Source organism: Haemaphysalis longicornis, unplaced genomic scaffold (genome assembly GCF_048455015.1).
Source record: "Haemaphysalis longicornis isolate Haplotype H1 unplaced genomic scaffold, Haemaphysalis longicornis Haplotype H1 scaffold_3, whole genome shotgun sequence".
NCBI lineage: Eukaryota > Metazoa > Arthropoda > Arachnida > Ixodida > Ixodidae > Haemaphysalis > Haemaphysalis longicornis.
In genome coordinates, this window is record NW_027526335.1 from 169,702,179 (window position 1) to 169,726,553 (window position 24,375).

General features: G+C 46.6%; 1 protein-coding gene across 1 annotated transcript in view; it reads left to right on the forward strand.

The window, feature by feature from the left end:
* The first annotated feature begins 400 nt into the window (after positions 1 to 400).
* Positions 401 to 24,375, forward strand: part of LOC144175688 (Na(+)/citrate cotransporter-like) — an 88,108-nt gene continuing 64,133 nt past the window's right edge. Inside the window, exons 1-2 of the mRNA XM_077704729.1 lie at positions 401 to 785; positions 18,734 to 18,852. Of these exons, the coding sequence (XP_077560855.1) occupies positions 707 to 785; positions 18,734 to 18,852 (198 nt within the window). The 5' untranslated portion in view covers positions 401 to 706. The remainder of the gene's footprint in view (positions 786 to 18,733; positions 18,853 to 24,375) is intronic.

Below are 24,375 nucleotides of genomic sequence, written 5' to 3' on the forward strand. Positions count from 1 at the left end.
AAAGAGCAGCCGGCCGAGACGACCAGATTGAGAAATGAAGATCGGAAGCAGCAGAAGCCGATGCAGTGGCGTTGGAAAGAGGTGAAAAAACCGAAAGAAACGAAAACAAGTTTGCCGCGCGAAACCGCCGAGCTCGATTAGTTCGCTATCAGTGAATTCGATCGTCGTCGAGCGTTTCGACCTCTCGAGGCTAATGGTTAATTGCATGAGCAGCATGGGGCCAATCCTTCTCCCTTGCAAAACAACAAAGCGTACCCATTGTTTCGGCGACAGCCTGACAGGCGATCAAACAAACAGCGACCGATCGAGTGCCAACTATCAAATCCGATGGATAAAATAGCGTCCGCAGATTACGCGTGGGTGCGATTTCGGCGCGCTGAAGATGTACCGTATCGCTGTTGCTAAAATTCCTCGACGTCAGCGAAGGTTCGCGCAGCTCCCGAAAAGGAAGCGTGCCGACGACACTTGTGCAAACATCACCGCCTTTGTTACCCGCGTCATGCGTGCGTGAATCCCCGTGCCCGCCTTGAGGACAAAATCCGGTACCTGTCAAAACGGACGGAGCTCGGAAGCTGGCAGAACAAAAAGCTCGGACGACGGGGCGAAGAGTGCGATCCCTTCCTGGTTTCCGACCGCCCAGTGCCAACCATATTACAGTTTCGCGCATCCCGAGCGCACAGAGATTCTTTTTTTTCCCGTGAGAGCAATGGTGTCCGGAATCTTTCACTTGGAGAAGTCCTCGACATCGGCGGATGTGGAGGCAAGTGCGGAACCGGGCTTCAGGGGTAAGTGAAGTGGCCCTTGGTACATCTAACACGTAATGTATCTGCAAATCGAGAATGGAGTAGCAACCAGCATAAATATTGAAATGTTCAATAAACGCGTTTTTCTACTTGGAAACTCGCGGTCGGCAAAGCAGTGAACAAGCCGATGCACAAAGTTTCATAAACGTTTCCAGTTGCACTGAGAGAGAAGCATGGCTGAATCAGTGGCCGGTTTTATGTGAGCATGAACGGTATAAAAAAATGGTCTGATGCATTTTGGCAAGTGGCTCATTGCCCACTTTTCCTATTTGGGAAAAATCGCATTGCCAAAGTCTTTTCCTGATGCTTGTTACCAATGCAGTTTTTTTTTACTAGCTGCTCCGAGGTAACCGACAAGAATTTGATATCCACCTTTGGCAGGTTAAAGTTTCCTTGGGAATCAGATATTACTTTTCACGTTTTCTCTCTTGTAGAATCCCTACTTTGGGCGGTGCTTAAAGGGACAAGCAAGCTTCTTGTTATAAAAATTATTACGCGAGGACTTTATAAAGTGAAAAACTCAGAAATCCTTAAGGCAGTGCTGAAGTCCACTTTCGATAGTGATTTATGGCTTTTCAGGTATCAGTATACAGCTTCTTAGAGCTATCCCTTAAAAGCAAAATTTCAATGATTAATTCAAGAAGTGTAGGTGGTGCAAATTAAGCCATTTATTGACTTTAAAAAGAATTATTTCAAGAAGAGTCATCGCACCTTTTGCAATTTTTTTAATCATGACCTATGCGGCATACAGCAATACGTTGAAGAGACAGAGAGCTTCCATCATTCACTGTTGATTTCTAAATGTAGGAGTGGGAACAGTGCGAACCGTTGTTTAGCCGGAGATTATGAATCGCCTAATGACTTCCAAGAACTCAGAATCACTTGCTTTAAGTGAACTCAGTACGCAGTTACTTACAAACATTTAAATTTACTTGGAATGTACTTGGGGGACTTGCAATTACTTGACTTACCTTATATTAGCTCAAACTGAGATCAGAGTCCCCTGACAGTGCAGTTGTAATTACTCTAAATTTACTTTGAATTACTTTGAAATTGCTTGATAATACAAACATTTAATGAATTTTTTACGATTTTAAACATTTTAAATAATGAAAGATGCCCTCTGTGAATGAAACAGACGTCATGATGGCGTGTGTATGCGCGTGCGTGCGTGCGTGTGCGCGTGTATGTGTGTGAGTGTGTGTGCATGTGTGCAAGTGCATTAGCGTTATCTAAAGGCTGCTTGTTTATTGCAAGGCCAGGCAGACAAACGTTTTCCGAAATCAGGCGAAGTATCAAAAGAACGTTCTTGCGTTTCTTAACAAGCTACAGAAATTCTTATTCGACATACTTGCAAGAATTTTCACCCTCTTCTCCTATTAACCAGTTTAAGGTTTAGTTGGCGGTATCCTAACAAGCGTCAACCGATCCAAAGAACGTCTTTTTCTAGTCTAGATGAACATTTCTGATTTTGTTACTTCAGTTAAAGTTTTTATTGGTTTTTGTTATGTTTTCTTTTGGGGGGCTTCATTTATGCGCCTTTTTGACGTCCTTAAGTTATGTTCCGTCATTTTATAATTACTTTTTGCCGTCGATCGTGCAGGAGCATTTGATTGTCTAGCCTACTGCGATCTTTTTACTTCATTTGGATCTTTTTTTATAGCCTTGTAGATCTGGTTTTATTTTTCTGCGACGAGCGACGGTTGCCAAATTTGTCAATTATCTGGCGAGTTTTTTTTCTTCTTGTGGTTAGTTAATTTGAGCACAGCTTATAGTGTTTGGGTTCCATGTTTTTCTAATCCACAAAACAAAAGCGCCCAACGCTTGATGTGTTTGAAGCGCCAGGCGTTGGAAACGAACGTGCCAGTGTGTGTGCTATTGGCATGCACTAAACACAAAGGTCGTCCGCCGTTCGAAACATGATTTTGACCTTAATTTTCTAACTTTTATCTCACACCTTGAGGCGATTAGTTCTTAAAGGTACCATCTTTATGAAAATAAAATAAAAATAAGAGTGTGCTCGTGTATCCTTATGCCTTCCTCATTGGATGAGAAATAAACGCTCAAGAGATATGTAGTTGGACCAAACAATTCACGTAAATTCTGTGTATCCTTTATGTCGTGCAATATATAGCTTCGCTAGTGGCCTACCTTTACATATTGTAATGGTTTCCGGTGCTCTTGTCTTTCTCCGTTTTTTTTTTGTTAATGATATAGTTTGCACTATGAGAACGATAACACCTTACTTGGCCAAGTACGAGCTTTATTTCAGATACAAGCATTTACACTGCTTGCGTTTTGGTACTCGGCTAACTATTTTTACGCATTCAAACACAAAACATTTGGCGAAGCTTTCATGAAGTCGTTCAATGCTTCAACAATAGCGCAGATGGGAGCTTTTTTTCTATGTAAGCACTCAAAAACACACCACCAGGCATTGCATTAGGTTTGAAATTGTTTATTTACATGTTCCGTCACTATTCCTGTGGTAGTAATATTCGTCGCCTTCCTCTGGGCGTCTGTAGCACGAGCTGCCGTGTGCTGTTGCCTTGAGGCATGGAGGCACGTGAACCCTTTCTGGGCAGTTGTTTACGAGAACCACGCGAAAGCCTGGCCGACGCACGCCGTGTGCTCCTCGTAATACACGCGCTTACGTGCGCGGTAAACGGTGGGAGTGACTATAACCGAGTTTTTTTTATGACACCGCACACCCCTCACATTACGGACAGCGACAACAGCTTCGCTTTTAAAATTGGCGCAGCTTGCACAATTTATTCAGGGCTGCCGAAAAATCAGAGCTGGAGGCCCCTGCCCCTTTGTCGTAGACCCGGCTGTTGCACCTCACATGGGTTTCCGAACTTGCCGCTGAAAGCTCATCACTGGCAGACCGTGATTGTTCTGTCCGCAGCCTTCCACAACATCTCACACGAAATGGACGATGTTATCACACACTATAACCCACGGCCACCGGCTTCGCGAACTCGGCGCCTCTCCTCTCCACTTCCGGAGCGAACGCACGTGAACTCGCGAGGATAACAGCACGCGAGAGATCACGCCATGAACACTGGGAAGAGTGTTCTCGAAGCTTGAGCTGGGCGACGCCGCGCGCTGCTCACGATGCGCATGCTCACATTCTCTCGGTATTTTTTCTTGGTATTTTTGGGAGCTCCTCCCGTGGCGCAAGCCCACGCGGAAGCCTGGCCGATGCAGAGCGCTCCTCAACAGGCTCGGCATTATTAACAGCGGAGCGGCTGTCGCTGGCCATAATGTGTGCAGTGTGCGGCGTTATGAAAAAACTGTCATAGTTATTCCCGCCGTTTACCCTTCAGCCCCCGCCTCAGGGTAAGCGCCCGGTGCCCTTCAGGCCTGCATGCGCGTGGCGCTCGCAAAAAATACCAAGAAACATCATGTGACTCGGTGCCTCATGGCGGAGCACAAGATATCTCGCGCTAGACAGCTCGCCCAGATCGCCAAGCCGGTTGCCGCGAGTTCGAGCGCGTGCTGACGCGTTCCCCTTTGGGAGAACTGTGAAAGCCTGCGGCGAAAACGATCCGCGCCCGCCAGTCATTCATGAGGATGACAATATATTTCAATATGACGATTACAACTACAACCACGGTGAAAAGCGACGACGAAACAAGTAAATAAACAATTTCAAACCCAATGTAGTGCGTGGTGGTGCGTCCTTGAGCTCTTGCATAGAAAGAAATTCTACAGCTTCGCTGTGGTTCAAGCCTTGCGCGACTTAGTGCAAGCTTCGCCAAGTTTTTTTCTTTTTCTTTTTTTGGGGGGGAGGGGGGGGGGAGCATTTTTGTCTGGTCACACTCGACGGTGGAACTAAAAGCCTAAAAAGTCCTTATGTCAAAATTGTTTTGCCTAACGAGCCGCAAAAAAATTTAATTAGTCCATTCCGTACGCTAAAGTGCGGCTTTGTCACGCGCAGTGTGTTTCTTAGCAATCCAGAACGCTCACCAGTTCACCAAGGACGTCCCCAGAGAAGCAGTTTGCCATTGAAGCGTGCCCTTTCTGACGCCTGTCAAAGGCAAAAGAGCACGCGTGCGTAACGCTCGCTTTTGTCGCTAGCAGGGGATTCCCGTGACGACGGGCCGAACTTGACGCGACTGGTACATTCCGAACGTCAGCTTCAAGGACGACGTCAAGTAAAGTGTTCTACGTTTTAGGTTCAGAGAGGAGAAAGACTGTTAAAACTACAGCGAATGTTATATTGGCGCTGCTTTTAACGAATAAATGTCACATGTGTCACTATTAGTGTACTTAGTATATTTTAAGAGGTGAACTCTCCAATTCATGACAGGATTTTCTCTCACTGAAGTTCATTGCATTCCCCCAGTTCTGTGGCGGTAAGTGGCTCAATTATGTCTCCTAGTTTGGCTGCTATCCCGTTTTCATGGTTGCTGCAATACATGTTAGGTTAGGGTAATTATTATCAGGTATTGGTGTGACTGCGCGTTCATCTTTAATAGATGACACGCATTTGCCGAGCGTTACGCACAAATTAAAATTATCCAAATGGCTGAGAAGAGAACTACAATGCAGTGTATGCGCATTTGTTGTGTGTCACTTCACTGGCTCCCCTGTAATCATGTTTCAAATCAAATCAAATCAAATTTTATCAAATCTGTAATCAAATTTTACTTTCTCGTCCTGTCGCAAAACAAACTTAGACAGGTAAACACGCCCTACTGGAATCACCGCCCCCCCTCCCCCACACACACGCACAGCCCATGAATTAATAGTTTTATAGTTGTGTATTCGACACTAAGGAAACATCAATTTGTTTCTGATAAAAATATAGGATCGTAAGCCGGCATTTGTAGATATAGAGTAAAAACGGCGAAACATAGTACAGTTAGACGTCGATCTAACAAAGTCACCCGGAACCGCGAATCGTTTTGTTACATAGGGCACTTCATAAAATCGGGACTGCCATTTTACCAACAATTGATTCTATAAATTCGATGTCTTAAGGGAGGCGCATCCCAGTTGCTACCATAACATCGTAAATGCGGCGACCGGGGTTTCCCCTTGGCGATCATTTAGCAATGTCCTAAGAGTCCGCGGTCCAAATAATAACAAAACGCTATTGTTCTGAAGGAAACTACTTAATTTTCTGCAAAAAAGCCTATGATTTTCGCCTGCGTGCGCTTCGTGAGCATTGTGCGGGCAGACTTCGCGTAGCAAGTGAGCGCGTTCCACGCGTCGTCGGTTCCGCCGTGATCCCCAGCAAAGCGCCTAAGCAAGACAATAGTGTCCATTGCCTTGCCTGGAGGGGTCACGAGAGCTTCAGCAGTTCCTGGATCGTTAGCATCCTTCGACAACTATTGTGCACCGGAAGCTAACTTTGCGTGTTTTTTAAAGACGATAGTCTTTCTTGGGCTACTTAAAACCAGAAATTTTGGTCTGTCTGTATGTATGTCTGTCTGTCTGTCTGTCTGTCTGTCTATCCGTCTGTCTGTCTGTGACTCGATTCAGCCACCCGGTTAAACTAAAACGATGCCTGCGCAATAGTCTTATATAGTTACAACTAAACGTGCCCGTCTAAGTCCGGTGTAATGTTTATACCTGTCAATATTGCTGAAGAACAACAAAACATTATGCATATATAAGAAAACAAATTAATACAGAAGTGATATTTGCAGCGTTCCTTTATAAAAAATCGTACAAGTTTGATTTTGGCGAGAATAAATACTTCATCAACTGAAGAAAAAAAAAGAAAGAAACCATCTCCCCGCGAGGGGGACTCGAATAAATGCGTCGCATAGGGGGTGGGTGTATTGTGTTAACGTTTAGTGTTTGGGGAGTTGGTGGTAGTGAATGCGTTGTATCAGCAGCTTCTTGACGTAGTTTGAATGAGTCAAGGATATAAGGCGCGTTCGTAGCCTTCCATTCTGTGTCGGCTTTGTGGCGCAGTGGGTAGAGCACCATGTACCTTGCGTTCCGCCCGCAGGGTCATGGGATCGAAACCAGGCGCCGGTAAGTATTATTTTTTTATATAGTGTAGGGGGAGGGGTGCGGACCTGTTGTTGAGAGCGAGGAGGGTAGCGTAATGCGGGAGAGGAGGAGTGGGGGAGAGGGCGCACCTGGAACGGCTGTTGCGGACGCTGAGGCACGCCGACAACGCCGAGTGACATCGTGAGTTAAAGAAATGCTCTGCATTTAATATCACTCCGCCGTCGCCTGCTGTCGCCCGCGCCATATAGCTTCTGGCGGAATTTGATGAAATCAAATGGCAACAGTTACGAAAGGTTCCACTAGATAGGTTTCACGTTCTGCTTGGAACGCACGCGGACTACGGAAACGCCGCTCTCTAAACGTTGAAGTAGGGCGCCTCGATTCACGCCCGTCTTCGCCGTAGGGAAGCGTTGGCATCGAGACACCCGGTTTGGAGCGGTGGAACGCGGGAAATTTAAAATGATTTAAGCAAACCTTTGGCGTCTTTACCTTGCGTGGAGCGCGACGCAAGGGGAACAACATGAGAGGTAAGCGGGAAAGCGAAGGGAGGCATTTACTTGGCAAAAGTCGACAAAGACTATCGTCTTTTGACGACATTTGCAACGAAAGGAGCAGATACGCAGCCAATTTTTTTTCTTGTTTTTTTTTTTTCATCGTGCGGCACCTCCATCACGTCGGCGTCTGCGTATGCGTTGGCGCTCAGATTGAAGACTTGGTTGAAAACATGAACTGCTACGTTTATCACGTACAGATCCTTCAAAACAAAAATTGGTGCCTTGTTTCTTTTTCTCTTCTGTCGTGGCGCAACAATCTTCGCGGCGTTCTTAAGTAACAGTTACGAAATCGCTCCTTTGTTAAATGTGGCTGTCTGGAATTACTTCGTTAAATCGGGAATGTCGCGGAATGGATTTCGTTAGTTCGCGTTCATAAAAGCATCCAGCCGTATGGGCACCTGTGGAGAAATCCGTTGTGGCTATTCCGTTGACGTCCTCCTTCAAAGGGAGTTGTGCTGTTGAGCTCGTGCAATGGCTCTCGCGCGCGACCCGTTCAGATATCGCATTGTCCGTGATGCCACAGTGTCCTGGCAACCACTGCAACAAAATAGCGTTTTTGTTGCGCAGTGCCTCTGTGTGTATGACGTTGGTTTCTTGAGTCAGCTGGCCTTGATTACGTCCTTGCTTGAGAAGCGCTTGTAGCCAAGAGCGAGAGTCCAGGAAAACTACCCAGCGTTTTGCATGGCAGTCCTTAACAATCTCCAGCGCAGCTCTTACTGATGCCAGCTCGGTTATTGCAGCCGATGTCTTGTGACTGAGCGTCTGGCTCACAGACGCGCCCGAATATGGTACCCATACACCTATGGTGGAAGATTCGGTAGTCACGGACCCATCAGCATATCCGTGGGTGTACACCCGCCACAGCAGCGAGATATAGGCTGAAGTGTGTAGTAGGTCAAGGCCGGTGGAGGCATCGCTGACTTTTTGCCGGTTCCATCCACTGTTGTGGTTATTGAAGTGCCTCTCGGCCAGGGTACTATTAACTAAAAAGTGTTTTTGTAGGTGCGTACAAATGTCTTTTTCAGTTTTTGTTGTTATTTTTGCTCTACGCTTGTTTTTTCCCTTCCACCAACATCTATTTATTTCTTTTGCCTATAGCCTGTTTGATTTCTTTGCATCATTTTTTTTCAATGCCTGCGGCCCATATATGTCATACCCTGCCAGTGACGGCCTTTATTGGTATTTTGAATGAAAGAATAAATAAATAAATAAATAAATAAATAAACGAACCTACTGGGGGCGCATAAAAAGAGAACCTTGTGTGTTCTGCTTCTGCGAGAGCCATTACCGTTGGGATTGGTTTGATGTAACACCTTCACGAGAGGGTAGTAGATTGCTCTTTACTACAAAGAAACAATCCCTTTTTATTCGCCAAAGTTTTATCCGGGAAGCTTGTGCGTCACATGATTGAGAACTACCGAAAAATCAAGATAAATGCGAGGTTTTGTCCGCTACCGTCGGGTATGGTTCCAGCTTGAGATGCCAATCACCCGGCAGCACCGGTGTACGTTTTTATAATTCGGCGAAGCGTTCGGCTGTCAGTACCGCCTAAATGAATTGACATTGACGGCTTGAACGGCGTGCGCACAGCACGACGACACGGCAACGGTGTTGCCCATGACATTAATAACGCAAATGCATTCTGCGAGTGAATAGTAAAGCTGAGCGCAGTGACCGCTGAAAGGCGGTAATAAGAGAAAAATAATTTGTTTGACGTGCGAAACCTCAACACCCGTCGTCCTCTCGTGTCTTTCCCGACGGTATTTTCGTTATTTTTCGACTTTTTTCCCGTTTAACGCGCCAAAGCTGCACCTGGGATATCAGACGCACCGGAGTAGTGGAGAGCTCCGGAGTGATTTGAGCCACCTGGGGACTCTTAACGTGCACAGAAATATCGGAACAAGAAATCTTTAAAAGTTGGCGCAGCTTGAACTAATGATGCAAGGCTGGAGCAACAACAGAGCTCGCGGCCCCTCACTCTTCGTCGAGATCCGGCTTTTGCACCCCACATTTATTTTCGAACTCACCGCTGGAAGTTTTCCGTGACTGGCAGGACCGCGGATCGTTTCGACTGCAGGCTTTCGCATCTGTCCCAAAGGGGAGCACGTTGGCACGCGCTAAAACCCAGAAGAAATGCTTTGCGCCCGGAATGCGATCGGTTTCATAGCGCGAGGGACTCGGGTTCGATTCCCAGCCCGGGAAGCGTTGTTTTTGTAGCGTGAGCTACACTCGTCGAGGTTGAGCAGTTTCGCGTGGATCCTGGAGAGCCGTGCTGCGCATGGGCGAGGAGCACTGACCTCTCACAGGGTACAGAACGTTGCTCGCAGCCCGGCGCCTCTCACTCACCCCACGCACCCAGCGTCTTCGCTGACCTCCGTTTCGCACTTGGCGGCCCGGTCCACTTGATAATCATGCGAGGGGTGGCTGGGTGTGGAACCGGTAACTCGCGCGTCGCAGCAACACCGGCGTGCGCCTGTGGAACCAGCTTAGCTCTGGGGCGATTGGGGACGCTGCGCCGGAGCCGCTTGATAAATATACATGTGTCACATAAGGCGTATACCGTGTGTGTGTCACTGAAGCAGTAGTAATCATGATAATCAAGCTAATCCTAGACAACCAGGAAAGCTAGGAATGGCCAGCTCACGCTACGTATTTCCCGGCATAGCAGAGCTAAGCCACTGCTAATTTTTCCTCCATTTGGCCGCAGATGTTATTGTTCTTGGCCCAGCTAAACCCGCACCCCTCCGGCCTTTGGGGTGACCAAGTGGTTATGTTGCCGGTATCACGGCGCAAATGGCTCGGGTTCAACTTCCGTTACCACGTTTTTTTCTCTTCACGCTTCGGCATTATTTGGTGCGACAGTCGATAAAGCCTCGGCGTGTACACCTCTGCGGTGAAAAGCAGCCACCGCGGCCGGCAGCGTCCTTGGTGTCAGCAGTAACGCCCCCAGCCACTGAAGCAGCGCGGCGGGTTAGTTTAATTAATTTCAACTACAAAAGTTACCTTATTTCTTTAGCATAGCTAACCGCATTTTTTATTTCACTACCATGTAACATGACTGTTTACTGTTTCTTTTTTAACTTCCGGGTTGGGTGGAAGGGGGAGGGGCTAAGAAGCAAGATGTAGCGAAATGGGTGAACCTTGTTCAACCAGTAGACCTTCTCCTGTATCAAAATTGAGCTAAAGGGGCGTTTCCGTTTGTTTTAACCTTGAGAGAAACGACCGTTGGTGGCCAGGATCGACCGCACGTGCCGGTGCTCAGCAGAACCACGGCTAAGCCACCAAGCCAAACTTTTTTAGTGCCGAAGCCCCGTGGGGGCTGGGGCTGTCGGCGCCTGATGTCGTCGCCATAAGCGTCGTGTCATGTATCCATGGCACTAAAACACCGGAAAACTCGTTTACGCCTTGCGCTAGAACGTGACGTGTACTAAAAAAACACCGTGACACCCGTTTACGCCTGGCGCTGCAGAGCTTTGTGCTTTTAAAGACAAGAGGCTGTATACCTCTGTATGCCTCTACCCCACATGGGGGGGTAGAGGTATTGCAATGGTTTATTCTCCGTTCGCAAATGCGCCAAGGCGCAAAGAATACACTTATAAGCTGCATGCTTCGATCTTCCCCAGGTTTCACGTTAGTGGAAATATTTTTCAAGTTTTTTTTTTGTTTCAATACAATGACTGAACACAACCATCAACAAACAAACACTACACTGACAAAACTGCGGCTTTCTTTGCATTTCTTATATTGCAATAATTATTCATGGGTTCCGTTGCAGTCTGTTGAATATGGGACCCTTACTAACTTGAATGTATTTTAACACCGTCCGAAAAAATAAAGAAATAAAAAATACTGCTAGCCAAAACCTCTTAAGTGGAAAAGCGTCCAAAATTGTTTCATGCTTCTTTGCATTTCCATCACCGGCTGGGCCCTCCACACTTCAAGAATGAGTCGTATGAACTCAGACAAGTACTGTTTAAAATGTTTAGCGTCCATGTTACAATGGGGTATGGCCATGTAGATTCCCACACGCCGTGCAGGGCCAGAACCATCACGAGGTTATATAGTACCTTGGCGCCACTCTGCATTGGTAGAAACCTAATCCCTTATGCATCCAGGGGGACATCCGTCTTTAATGTGCGCTGAAGCACACTGCAGTACAAGATCCCATTCCAGCAATCTTAAAACACATCTTTGATTGACTCGGGGTTTGCCACCCAGCCAACCTGGAGGGTAAAGCGGGTGTCGTCATACCTGTCAACCGCAATATTAGAACGTTCGGCGTAATTTTAACGCTACCATCAAACTGAACCGCGCTTCGTCATACTTTTACGTGCGCATACGTCGCAGATCCCTTGCGTAAAACAACATGCAGAATTCACGGAAAATACTCGAAGGCGAAAAAGTACCCCGCGTCACGAAATTGACAGCGCATACTTTTATTTCCCTGCTACTGCCTTTACACTATATTTGTTTGACGTAAGCGAGGTTATTTCGACATCAAACGGTTCTCCCGTTCGCAAGTTGGCAACGCGCCATGCTATCCGTCGTGAGGTTCGACACTTGCGCTAATCTTTTGCACAGAAGCTCGGAACGTGCTTCACACGGCTGAAGCCGTTTTGTGATTGCGCCCGACTCAAAGGAAGCATTTTCTTTGTATTGCCGGCCTGGTTCCAGACTATAATCATCTCTTCGCTTCATTTTTTTTTATGTGCAGCAACGGCGGAGACGATAGGAGCCAGCAGAAGTGACATCAAAAGCTTCGGTGTAAGACGTTTGTTCGAAGCGCATTGTCATTTCGTTTTACGTCTTCGAAGGACAATGGCGAGGGCTTAATTGCAGTGGTGCTAACACCGATAAGATAAAGAGCAACAGAAAAAGAGCAGCGAAGCTTGCCATTCTACTAAATATAGGCAGAAATTATCGGCTATCAATGTTGTTATCAGCGCTGATCTGAGTCCACGTACTCAAGCAGCCTTGGCTACGGAAACAGAGTGCTCTTTCGACAAGTGCAGACAAAGCCGGTTGTAGTGCGGACGCGCAACAGTCAGCAAGTAACGAGTGTGGTGCATGATATAAAGTGCGTTTCATCATCCAGATAGGGCAATCGCATACGCCGGAGAACACGCTCTATCTCGGAGCGCACGCATAATGCGTGATGCTGATGACGGTTGAATGTTAATGGCGCAAGGCCAGCTGGGGCAAAGAGCGCCAGGAGAGTGATTAGATAATAGAAATGGAAAGGTATATTTCAAAATCGATTAACAAGAAGATAAGTAAACTCGATCAAAAACAATGAGTATGGCTGGGAAGGCCAGGTTGGGATCATATGATGATGGCTGGAGTGAAGGGCGAGGTTGGGATTATATGTGGTAATAAATGAGGTCTAGAAATTCAATTGATTGATTGATTGCAGGGTTTAACGCGCCGACGAAACACAGGCGATGAGGCGCGCCGTAGTGGAGGGATCCCGATTAATTTTGACCACCTGGAGATCTTTAACGTGCGCCGAAATCTCGAACACACGGGCGTTTTTGCTTTTCGCTTCCATCAGAAAAGCGGCCGTCGCGGCCGGGAATCGAACCCGCGTGCCCGTGCTCAGCAGCACAACGCGTTAGCCACTGAGCTACCGCGGCGGGTGGAAATTGAATTTCTGTTAAGTAATTCAAAACACACTTATCAGAGATCATGGTGTCGTCACATAAAAATGTGATGAATGCAATGTGATGTCTCGTCTGTACAGTTAAGGGAAATGTGTTGGTCTTGTTGTGTCAAGGGCCTCGCATTGAATGAGCATATGAAGTACGGACAGGCACTCCCCACACCTGCTACACAGGAGTCTTGGAGATTCAGTGAGCAGGTGTAATCTAGCCAAGGCCACTTCAGTGCACCTATTGCGTGTGTCGATAGTGTATCGTCCCAAGTGTGGTTTTATTGCGAGTGGTTTGTTGTCGGTTTGTTCACTCCCGTGTACTCGCCATGTTTTGCGAAGGTGTTGACTGATGTGTGGTTTTAGGTCGGTGTATTGTACGTTTCTTACGTCCATTGTGTTAGTAAGTCTAGCAGCAGCGGCCATTGGATCCGCAAACGCATTACCAGCTATCCCAGGCAACAACTCTAAAAAAAAAAGGCGTAATACAATAGGGAACAAATGCAGAAAGGTACGTCCTTCGCTTCTGTGTGCTGTTTTTTTAAAGCGAAGCTTTTTATTCCTCACTGATGGAGTTCGATGCCGCGCCAAGATGTACGGCAGGAGAGCCAACTTTACACAATGGCTTTCACAATAAAACGATGCTAATAAGCGAAGGCACATCAATCACCTCAAGAAGCAAGCGCTTCCACGGGTCGGAATCCACCCTTGGTTCATTGCGTTATGAAGCCGACGTCTACACGGTTGTGCTATTTCGGCGTGGTCGAAGCAGTTGGGATTGTGGACGTTTAATGTGATTCAGGTTGCATGTGAGAAAGCTTTGCGTTTTAACGAACTTTGTCTCAAGAAGAGAACTTCCATCATTTTTTCCCTGGGGGGATGCTTACCGGTCCGTTCAATTAATCGGCCGTCAAATCACAAAGGTTTTTATAGTCCAGACCTTCAAGTTGTTAACTCCCAAAAGGACAGAACAAAAACTTGCCTGACAGTTACAACGCTGCCTAATGCCAAATTTCAGCGGAGCTGTTTAGCTGTTTTGGCTTTGCAAAATATGTTGAGGGAAGGAATTCAACACATGTGTGGGAAACGACGGCAAACCTCTGCATGAGCGACGCGCACCTCTGGATTCTGGAGTCGGTGGCGCTGAGCCTCTACTCAGAGCCTCGGGCAGCTCGCTTAGTTGCAGCGGCAGACAAAACACTTCCTTCGTCTCAGGAAGTGGTCGTGTCACCGGCGCACAGATAACGGTTTGATATCCTTCTCGTTCTCTCGGTTACATCAAGGGACGATGGGGAGAATTTTCTTTGTGTTCTGTCAATGGTGTACGCTCTACTAACTACCCGTATTCTTGACTCCTTGGTTGCTCGCTTCCCTACTCAAATGCCAATTGTATCATATCATACACTTTCCGAGCCATCGCGTTACATTTTTAACTCGGCAGTCTCCAATGACTCGTCGCTCGGTTCGACTTTCAACATTTTTGAAGTGTAAACACCATCGTATAAAAAAGATCCTCATTCAAAAACCTTTCATAGAGGAGGCGTTCCATTGCGCGAGCTTGACCTCAGCAGTTGAGAGAGAGGGTCCATCACGCCAGTTCACCGCAGACGAGGACACTGGAAGAATGCAGCCGAACGAGCAAGCATACAACCAGCGAATCTGATCAGTTAAATAATGAAAGTAGAAACATGTGGACGACTAAACGAATTCATGTGCACGTCAACGTGGACGTGTGGATGGTTGCTGGTAAAATGACCACTCCGGAAAAAGAAGAAACGTATGTTGATTGTGCAGGCGAATATGAAAAAGAAAACATTGTTTGGCTCCGTTAAAAATACAAACTTGTCCGCCCAACTCGCTCTTGATACCTGGTACTGAGCCAGGCCCGAGGTGTCTGCTGCCTTCTCAGCGATTACAGGTTAGATTATGGGCAAATGTGGCTGCTTGGTCGCGTTCGCTTGCGGTTGAATGCCATGGCTACGCTTTTTTCAGGCGAGAGACGGAGACCCTTGGGCGCAAGGTAATCAGATATATTTGTTAGAGATTTCTGGAACCTATTTTGTGTATGGCGACGAGACCTTGCTGCACTCCAAAGCAAAATGCCATCGGCGTAAATTGTTACTTTCACGCCAGGAGGCAGGGCACGCTTTAAGTTGATTAGCGCAATGTTGAACAGCAGAGGGCCCAAAACGTCTCCTTGAGGTACTCCTTTCTCGATAACGTGACACGAAGTAGGGCCTTCCGGTGAACGTCTCATGGGCTCCTGAGGTCCGCAGACTACGTACTCGAGTTTCTGTAGTGTCGCAAGTTATTGGGCACCTTGCCGGCAGTCGCTCGGGCAGTGACTGTCGATCGATGGTGCTGCTCTGCAAGGCTTATGTCGATGGCTTGTTACGTTACAGCCTAAATGCTTTACAGCGGCTGTTGACTTCAAGTAAAAAGCAACTTGACGGAGCAAGAAATAATTGTCTGCGCGCCTGTCTTGGTACGCCTAAGGGCACTTCGCGCACTGGTACAGTTGCGGAGGCTGGTTTCTTGCCCTTGGATGTTCTCCGGCTGCAGGAAACAGTTCCAATATACCTGAGGCATCGGCTGCATTCACAAACCAGTTTCTTGGCCCGTAACGTACAGCGCAACGAAAATTCCAGCTTCGCAGAAACGTTAAACTCTATAAACATTTCTGTACCCCTTCAAGCACGACAAACCATGCCATCTGATTTCCCTCCCTGGACTCTCTCACCCCTTTGCATAAAGCAGCATACCTGGTTTCAACTTCAAGAAAACTCTGCCACAATTTTGCCTCCTACAACTCGCGCTTGCCCACATCAATGCCCGATATTCACATATGGCCCACATTTTTACTGACGGCTCAACCACGCCTACCTCATGGTAGTTGTTCCGGCGTCGTCATTTCGTCGACCGGCAAAGCCTTGTCCTACCGCCTGGAACGAACAACCTCATCCACGTCTGCCGAGGTCCGTACACTTAAACAAGCCCTGCGCTACATACTTCGTCAGCCGCCAGCAGAATGGGCTATATTCACGGACTCGAAGGCGGCGTTGCAAACCTTACGGCGTGCCAGCTGCTTCAGCCTTCACGAGCATGTATCCCGTGACGTCACGTACCTGCACCATCTCGCCTACGTCGCCGGTCACCGAGTGACCCTACAATGGATGCCTGCACATTGCGGCATTTTCGGCAACGAGAAAGCGGATGAGTTAACTCGCAGAGTCCTACAGCTGCGAAATGTAAGAAATATTTTTTTCACAAAACACGAGGCCGCAGCGCTAGCGAAGGACCTTGCCTTAGAGGAGCGAAATCGCCTCTGGTCTTGTCCTGAAACTCGGCACCCTTTCCTGCACCATATAGACCCTGGACTCAGGATGAGGCTACCAGAGCGGATTCCACGTAAGCTTGAAACCCTTTACCACCGGCTGCGTCTCAACGCAGCGCTCACGAACTCTCACCGCCATCGCCTCGGTCTAACTGCAAATCCCTATTGCGAGAATTGTGTATTGCCGGAAACAATAGAGCACGTCCTTCTAGAGTGTCCTGCATACATCCAAGAAAGAAATCACCTCTCAGAAAAGACTGAGTGCCTCAAGAACGCATCTATATCTTTGAAAGGTCTGCTTGGACCATGGCCCTCTCCATCGTCCCAGAGAAAAGTGTTGGTTGCCTTTTTTGACTATTTACGCAAAATCGGCGTCGCAGAGACAATTTAGAACAACTGTGAGTTCATGCGGACTTTTACCTCACCACGCAAAGCTTCGTGTTCACTTTTTCTTTTAACCTTTTCTTTTCCCCCTTTATTCTGCCCTACTTCTTTTAGGGCCATTACTCCCTTCTCCCGATCCCCGCAGAGTAGCATGTGGGCGGGAACATGCCGGCTAACCTCTCTGCTTTCATCTAATAAAGAACTCTCTCTCTCTCTCTCTCTCTCTCTCTCTCTCTCTCTCTCTCTATCTTTCTCTCTTGGTCACTTTCATATGACATCATGGTTGCGTAAAGCCCGTACTATCGTTATAAGCAGGAGAAGAAACGAACAAGGCGCGCCTTGTCTCGTCGTTTTTTCGTTTCTTCTCTTGTCCCTGTCGACAGTTCGGTCTTTCTGTAACCATATTGGATATGGTATCGGTAAAAAAAAGAAGCTTCTAGAAAGACCTTTTTTGGTTTGTGCCAATTATATGGTTGGGGGCAGTGGAATAGAGCAGCAATCATCCTCTTCAGTTGTCGTCTTGTTTGATTTGAAACTACGTGTATGGCGTTATATTTCCCTTTTTACCATAAAAACACACTTCTCAGATACTCAGACCTTCAACGCGAGTGACCTTTTCTAAGCGCGTAATGGAAGGCGACATCCGGGCATTTTGAATATGTACTCCCATGTCGATTCAGCATACAGCGAGGGTGTGACCTGCGAACTCCTGCATGGTCACAGCGAGACTGTGCAGGATCGTAGTCAGCAAACGTATTCAGCACTTTATAACATGGGGTCACAAAACACTTAAGCCAAAAATGACTGTTCAATGCCCATCAGGTAACTTGGAAACTTGCTTAATGAACTTTCTCTTTCCCGGTAGTGGCGCTCTTCAAGCTGTCTAACTACGCCATTACAGCAATACAGGAGCTATTGGCCGGGTTCCTTTTAGTTTTAGCAGATGACGCATTCGACAGTCACTTTACAAATAAAGCCACAAAAACAAAACAGGAACGGAAAGCGCATCTGCGGCCACCAGCAAATCACGCAGTGCCGCTCCGTGCTGGCGATAACTGTAGCTTTGACAATGCTTGCAGACGCAAAGGAATGGGTGGAAGCGTTTATTTGAAGTTTTGCAGACTCCGTTTAAGCCTGTGAATGGCAAAGCCAATGTTTCAAAGGATTATTTTCCTATTGCGCTGCTTCTCACTCGGCCTGCCCGACGAGTTAAACATATGCTTGCGGAAGCAATGCGGATAAAAACGCGTAGAGTAAAAAAATGATTTTCATGATTGATCAGAAAAGGAAAAATGTGTTTTGGATTAAGGGTTTGAGCGTAGGTGAAAAGAGAAAGACCTCAAATGATATGGAATGCGCATAATCCGCGGCCAATGTCGATTGCGTTTGTCGCCAACCGGTAAACGACATTTTTTTATCAGTTGAGTTCCGGTTGGAGTACCGCATGTTATATAAATAAATATTCAGGTGCGAGTTTTATACCGGCCAAAAGGTCGGTTCGGCTCAGATTCAGGTTCCTCACCATGAAAATCAGCGTACTTTTAACTGCAATCCACAAAGGGAAAGCCTTTCTTTGTGCGCAGTTTCAGTAGATTGTTCATGCAAGTTCCAGAGACGTGGATCGTATCATGTGTGACTTCGTTTGAAGCAACCTTTCAAAAAGATAATCCAACGTTTCGTCCTGTGTTTTTCTTGTTCGAGCAAACCCCTTGCTATTTGCGAAATAACTATGCGAAATTTTTATCAGGTTCTGGAACGTTTGCCGGTTGAGCAGGGATGCTGAGTATGAGCGCAAAAATTGAGAGTTTGGTAGGTGACCGAGTTCGTACTTTTCATTAGGAAGCCCAGCCAGAAACGGCAGAGAGTGCAGACACGACGTAAACAAGCGCTTGCATGCCTCGTTTCTGTGCTCTGTCCTGTTTTTTGCGCCGTTTTCTTCTTAAATTAAGTGACTTCTGTCGTAAAGGGGACCTATAGAAGATGCCACCGTTAGGTGTTTGCGGTATTTGTCTGACCATTTCTGGATGAACACTTTCAGCATGGACTTTGCGGAGGCTGGTATCCACCTTGAGGGCATTGAAAAAGTCCTGGCGCCTCTGCTACGTGGTCGCAGTTCCAGTCATCTTGCTTCCAGTGGCAGCGGCCATCGGAGGGAAGGTAGGTTGCTGTTGCTTCTTAAAGTAGTTGATAAAGCGCGGGTATTATACGCCACATCAGTGAAAAAATCCGCCACTGTTGACCATACAAAGTGGGCGGTACCAAACAGTCTCACCTAGCGCAGCGTGTCTGAAGAACACGGACGGCTCAATGAGGAAAAAGATGCACCCTAGCCACGGAGAAAGTCGATTCTGGAGAAGTAGGGCTGTGAAGTGAACTTTACTGCGTTCTGCACTACTAAAACATGCCATGATAGAAAACTCATCGGTGTGCGTAAGTCTGCTTCCGTATCTTGATTAGGATACCCAGTAATAATGGACGTCCACATTCAATGCATAGAGGCAGACCTAGGTGCCTTCAGCAATTTCTCTATTCACCTCTGTGGACAACCATTCGTCTGTATTACAAGGAAATACATAGGTTACATAGACGAGACGAGACACTGGGGAAACAAAAGCGTTCTGGCTGGCATACTAACAAAAATCTAGCAATGATGCCACGACCTGCCTCCACCTATGGTGAATCCAACATGATACGGTGCCAGCATTTAGCGTGGCTTGCCAGCTGGGTGGGTCAGTAGGCTAGCACACATTGCCTCAAAATGACCTAAAAGCAGCACAACAATGGAGTATGTGGTGGTCGTTTGCGAACTTCCAAAACTGTGGCCTTCGTATGAATGGCCTGCGTTATTCAAGGATATGCATCGCTAATATGCTGAGTGGGCAAGTCTGCAGGGTTAAGTTACAGGTGCCATGAAGACAAGATACAAATCACATAACGCATGTTTATAATTAGTTTAAATAATTAGTCTAAATAATTAATAGGCGAAAACAGTTGGTGTGCCCTCGAAGCAGTGCTCGCTCCCACTAATTTATGCTGAGATATGACGGCACCGACCAGTCATTGTATATTAGCGGATGCTGTGAAAGGAAATACAAGTTTCACATTTCGAGCAGAAGGGACGTGGGCGCCATCTGTGTAAGGCACTTGTAAGAGAACGGTAGGACAGCGCCGATACCTCAAGTCTGGCTGCGGGCTGTCAAAAGAAAACTAGGAACTCAAAATCACTGCACTCGTACTGATTGGAAAGTTGTGACCAGCGTTGCTCAAGCTGTCGAATTCTGGCCAAATACCAGTACTAACCGGAGATCTCGTGACTCATCGTCTCAAGCACGCACAGAACACATGGTTGTGCTATTGGTAAGCAGAAATGTTGTACTAGGTCAAATAGGGTAAATGTTGACACGCAGATCTCTAGATGCCGACATACTCCACGCAGTCACATAACAGGATACAGAGTTCCCGTCTACGTTTCTGCTGTGTAGAGGACCTCAGAAAATCTTTATGGTACGGCACAAGCCTACATAAAACGTGTAGTTTTTTCTTTTAAATGCGAACTTAAGTTGTTTATCCCCGAAAGTTAATCAACACTAACATACCTCTTTCGTTAAGAAGCCCTTAGAGGTAAAACGTGGTAAGACACACTTACAAAACGAGTAGTTCATTACTGTTGGATCTTCTGAAGATATAGTCACAGTAGGTATTCCCTACTGCGCAGCTATCCCCACTCAGCAAACATGCAATGCGATCGGTGACTGCTGCGGTTTCGGTGGTCACGGAGAGAGACAAATGAGACAGGAGGCGACAGCGTTAAACATCACGAGCAGCACTTGATTGCAGCACACGTACACTGTAATTCATACTGACTAATCGTAGGCCGTAATCGTACAATAACATTAAAACGAAACATTGAGCACCGAAATGGCTCTACTCACAGATGGAATACCGTGACAGCGGGGCGCCGCCCATGCAACTGCGAGTGCGGCTTCGAGACGGCAGGGCGCACAGGAGGGCGCGGGATGCCCTTCCATAGCCACCTACAGAACAAAAGACCGTCCCCTTTTGCTGTACACAGATTTCGCCAATGACGGCGCTAGTACAATTAGCAAGAACACCGTAGCTAGAGAAAACACTTCTGTCCTTGACCGAGTAGACGGGATGCCTCCCTCCCGTGATCGAACTCGTTACTTAAAACAACGGCCATTCAGGAAAATATTGTTCAGACGTCTTCCTCTAAAGGTGAAATTGCCTATACATGGTGCACACAACGCTCTCAGCGTTTCTTACCCGCTATGGCGAATGACATGGCTGAATTTGGAACCACCCAGTTATTTTGAGAGTTTCAATTGGGCAGTAGAGTCATTCCTAGTATTCGCGGGAAGCAATTTACCCACGTATCAGAGCGGAGGACATTTTTATCAGAGCACTGGAACCGAATGTATGGAGACCTTATTCGCATATTCACGTTCAGGACATGTTAGGACTGGGTCTCGCCAGAACTAAAAACTCTCCCTCTCTCTCTCGATGTTGACAAAAACTGAAGACCAGCAGAGCGGTGTTTCTAGTTTCCACTATTGTAACACAGCTGAGTCACTCTGACGTCACCATCCATTTAGTTAAAGCACGTGACCTGTTACGTCACCATTCTTTCGTGTTTATATACCTCCTTTCGTGTTTTATACCTCCTTTGAACAGCAGTAAACGTTGTTCGTCGCCCGACTGCCAGTCCGCTTGCAGCTATGAATTCATCCTGTGCCGCTCGTATCGACCACATGATGTCATGCAGAACAGCGGAGTGATTGGTCTATTCCGACGTTTAGTGCCCCGAACCTATATCCGGGCTATGGGCTCTGCATTATTTATGAGCACTTTGGTATCTTTAACGTACTCCGAAATCCCCTCACACGGGCATTTTTTTGCTTGTGAAAAGACGTAGACCAAACTATCATTAACTCACTTGTTACTGTAGAAGTGAAATTCACTGACTGATGCTCTATTCGCAGCGTTTTGGGGGAACTGCAGATTTCGACATAAGAACTGTAGCCTCGTATATATCGTACAAAACCATTACGACCACCCACTCTCAGCGTTCTGTTGAATTCGGAGGAGGGACGTTGTACAGTTGTCAATATTTATGCGACCACTGGTTATTTCCGTTGCCGATGATCAGGCTTCCCAACTCTGTTTCGCCAAGCTTTGATCAGGCTGCTCGACCCATTACGAAACCTTTTGCTGGGAAGGACGATAAGTCAATTGCATGTTGAAACTTTGCTTTGCGTTCCCGTTAACAAAGGGCTACACTCCTCTCTCCTTGCAATATGTTTTGCCTTCTCGCTTTGGTAAACCAGAGGCCATGTATCATGCTCTACGTATTACAGTCGTTTCCTATCACGTATCCCTACTAAACGGCTAGAAGAGTACACGGACGTAAAGTGGGTGCTGGGCGCCGTGGATATGTCTGGGGTCATCCCACAACAGCCAGAAGGGGTAAGAGTTGCGCCGGGTGAAGCAGAGCGCTGGCTCTGTGGTGGCCGGATGAAGTGTGGCATCGAAGACATGTCGTGTGGCCACGTCTATACGTCTGGAAAAATTTACACACAAACAGTTGTTTTCATTTTCAAATGTTTTTCGTCTAGCGTTAATAGCTAATTGGCAACACTTTTATTTGCTTACGTTATTACAAGAAGTACTACATTAAGATAGTCTACCACGCTGTGAATGAGTAGAAACCTTTTTTGTTTTGTTTTACGCACATTTAACCATCAGAATCCTTATTCTTGGTCGAAGATATCAAAATCAGCCTGAAATATATCTGGTCGTATCCACAACACACCTCACGGCAAATACAGCACTCCGGAGTGGCGCAGCGGACGAATATTGTACGCGGTTTTGAGCGCTCTGAAGGCGTTAGTCTTATCTGCGTTGACTGAAAACATCAAGGCGTTCCAAGCAATAAAAATGCATTCAGGCGAAACATTAGTACTACACCTTGATACCCTACACCAAATTATTCTGTGAGTGAATCTTTCAACAATTGTCAGAAGCCGATATTATCTAGAACTTGTTTTAAATCAATTTCCGTTGTCACGTGAACAAGACACGAAAAACCCACAAGCATAGCAAAATTAGCCTGAGCCCTACGTCAGCCATGACGCCCGTCAAGTGTAAACGCAGAAAAGTTGAACGCAACGCACGCCGATATTCTTACGCGCGATGCCAACAGCGACCTTGGTTTCTTGGGTGTTGCGCGTCCCGCCTTACCCGCGGTACTGTATTGTGCAACATCGGAGCTCGCCGTCTGTCAAACTCGACGTTTGCCGCTTCGCTGCTCGAGACGAACGCAATAGTGACACCGCGGACCGCCAAGCACGGTTGCACACTTTTGATTCAATGAAACACAGGAAGGCGTGAGACAACCCAAGTTTTAAAAGAATCCTGGCAATGCCTCGTAGCTCCTTCTATTTCTTCCAGGCGCGTCGACCTTCACGAACTGCGGCGCAGTGGAGGTTTTTGATTGTGGTTGAGGCGGGGTTTAATGTCATGGTTGAAGTCGCACTCTGAGAGAAATTAAAACGCGTAGGAGGCATCGCTGTGTTTTCATGCCTGCACAGTAGATTTTGGCCACCCACGCCGAAGTTGATGATAACGTACCTCACTCTAACTTCTAATGGAAGGACAGTGATACGCTATAATCCATGGTCTACGCAAAAAAAAAAAATATATTGTGACGGTGGGTAGGCCGACAACTATTGTTGGAGTGTGTTTCACGCAAACGAAGATGGACGCAAAGGGTGCATATAAAAGGGTCACCGTGATCATTGGAACTACCGGAGCTTTCGAATTATTTGTTAATATTTATTTAAAGTCCCAGCATTTCGCAGTACACGACATTTTAATCAGGTTTTGGGGGTTGAAGGGTTGCAGCCATTCCTTACGGTAAAAATTACGAGCCATTTCAGTTCGCGAAGGTGGGTGGCCAGCGAAGATGTTTAGTACACAAACCAGAAATGGCACAGAAATAAATTAAAAGGCACACGACCCCATTCATTGCAAAATAAGCAATCGTACGAAGAACATGAACCTCAGCGGTAAAATAGAGTATTCCTAGCTGGCAATTCGCGTGTTATTTTTGCTGGGAAAAGTTTGATAAAATAAGAGTTAAAGCTGTTTTCTCTAACCCCACTTGTTTCGTTGAACATGATGCATTGGCAGCAGTCGCGAACCCTCGGACGTTTGCAACTTCATTCTGAATAAACTTATTGTGAAAAGTCAATTCAACTAAAAGAAACGATGCAGGAGCTTTTGTTGACTCAAATACTCGTTTTTAGAAGTTTTGATAAAGCAAGAATTGCAGCCGTCTCCTGTTAAAAATTCGCAATGAAGTTGGCTTTGCCGCAATGCATTTTTCGGATTCACAGAACAAAATTGCCTGATACCTAGCCATAGAAAGCTTTGCTTTAAAAATAATAACATAATTTGTCCGATCCCATACATTAATTGCAATCGACGTAAAGCGGTGCTTCGTACTTGTACGTGCACAGTGACATGAAAACTTGCGCATTTTTTAAGGTAATATAAAAGATATGCAAGTCCTCGGAAACGTCGTGAGCACTTAAACTTCACGTTGACGATTTTCCTTAGGATACTGAATTGACCTCGGTGCATTAAGCGCTACATCTATCC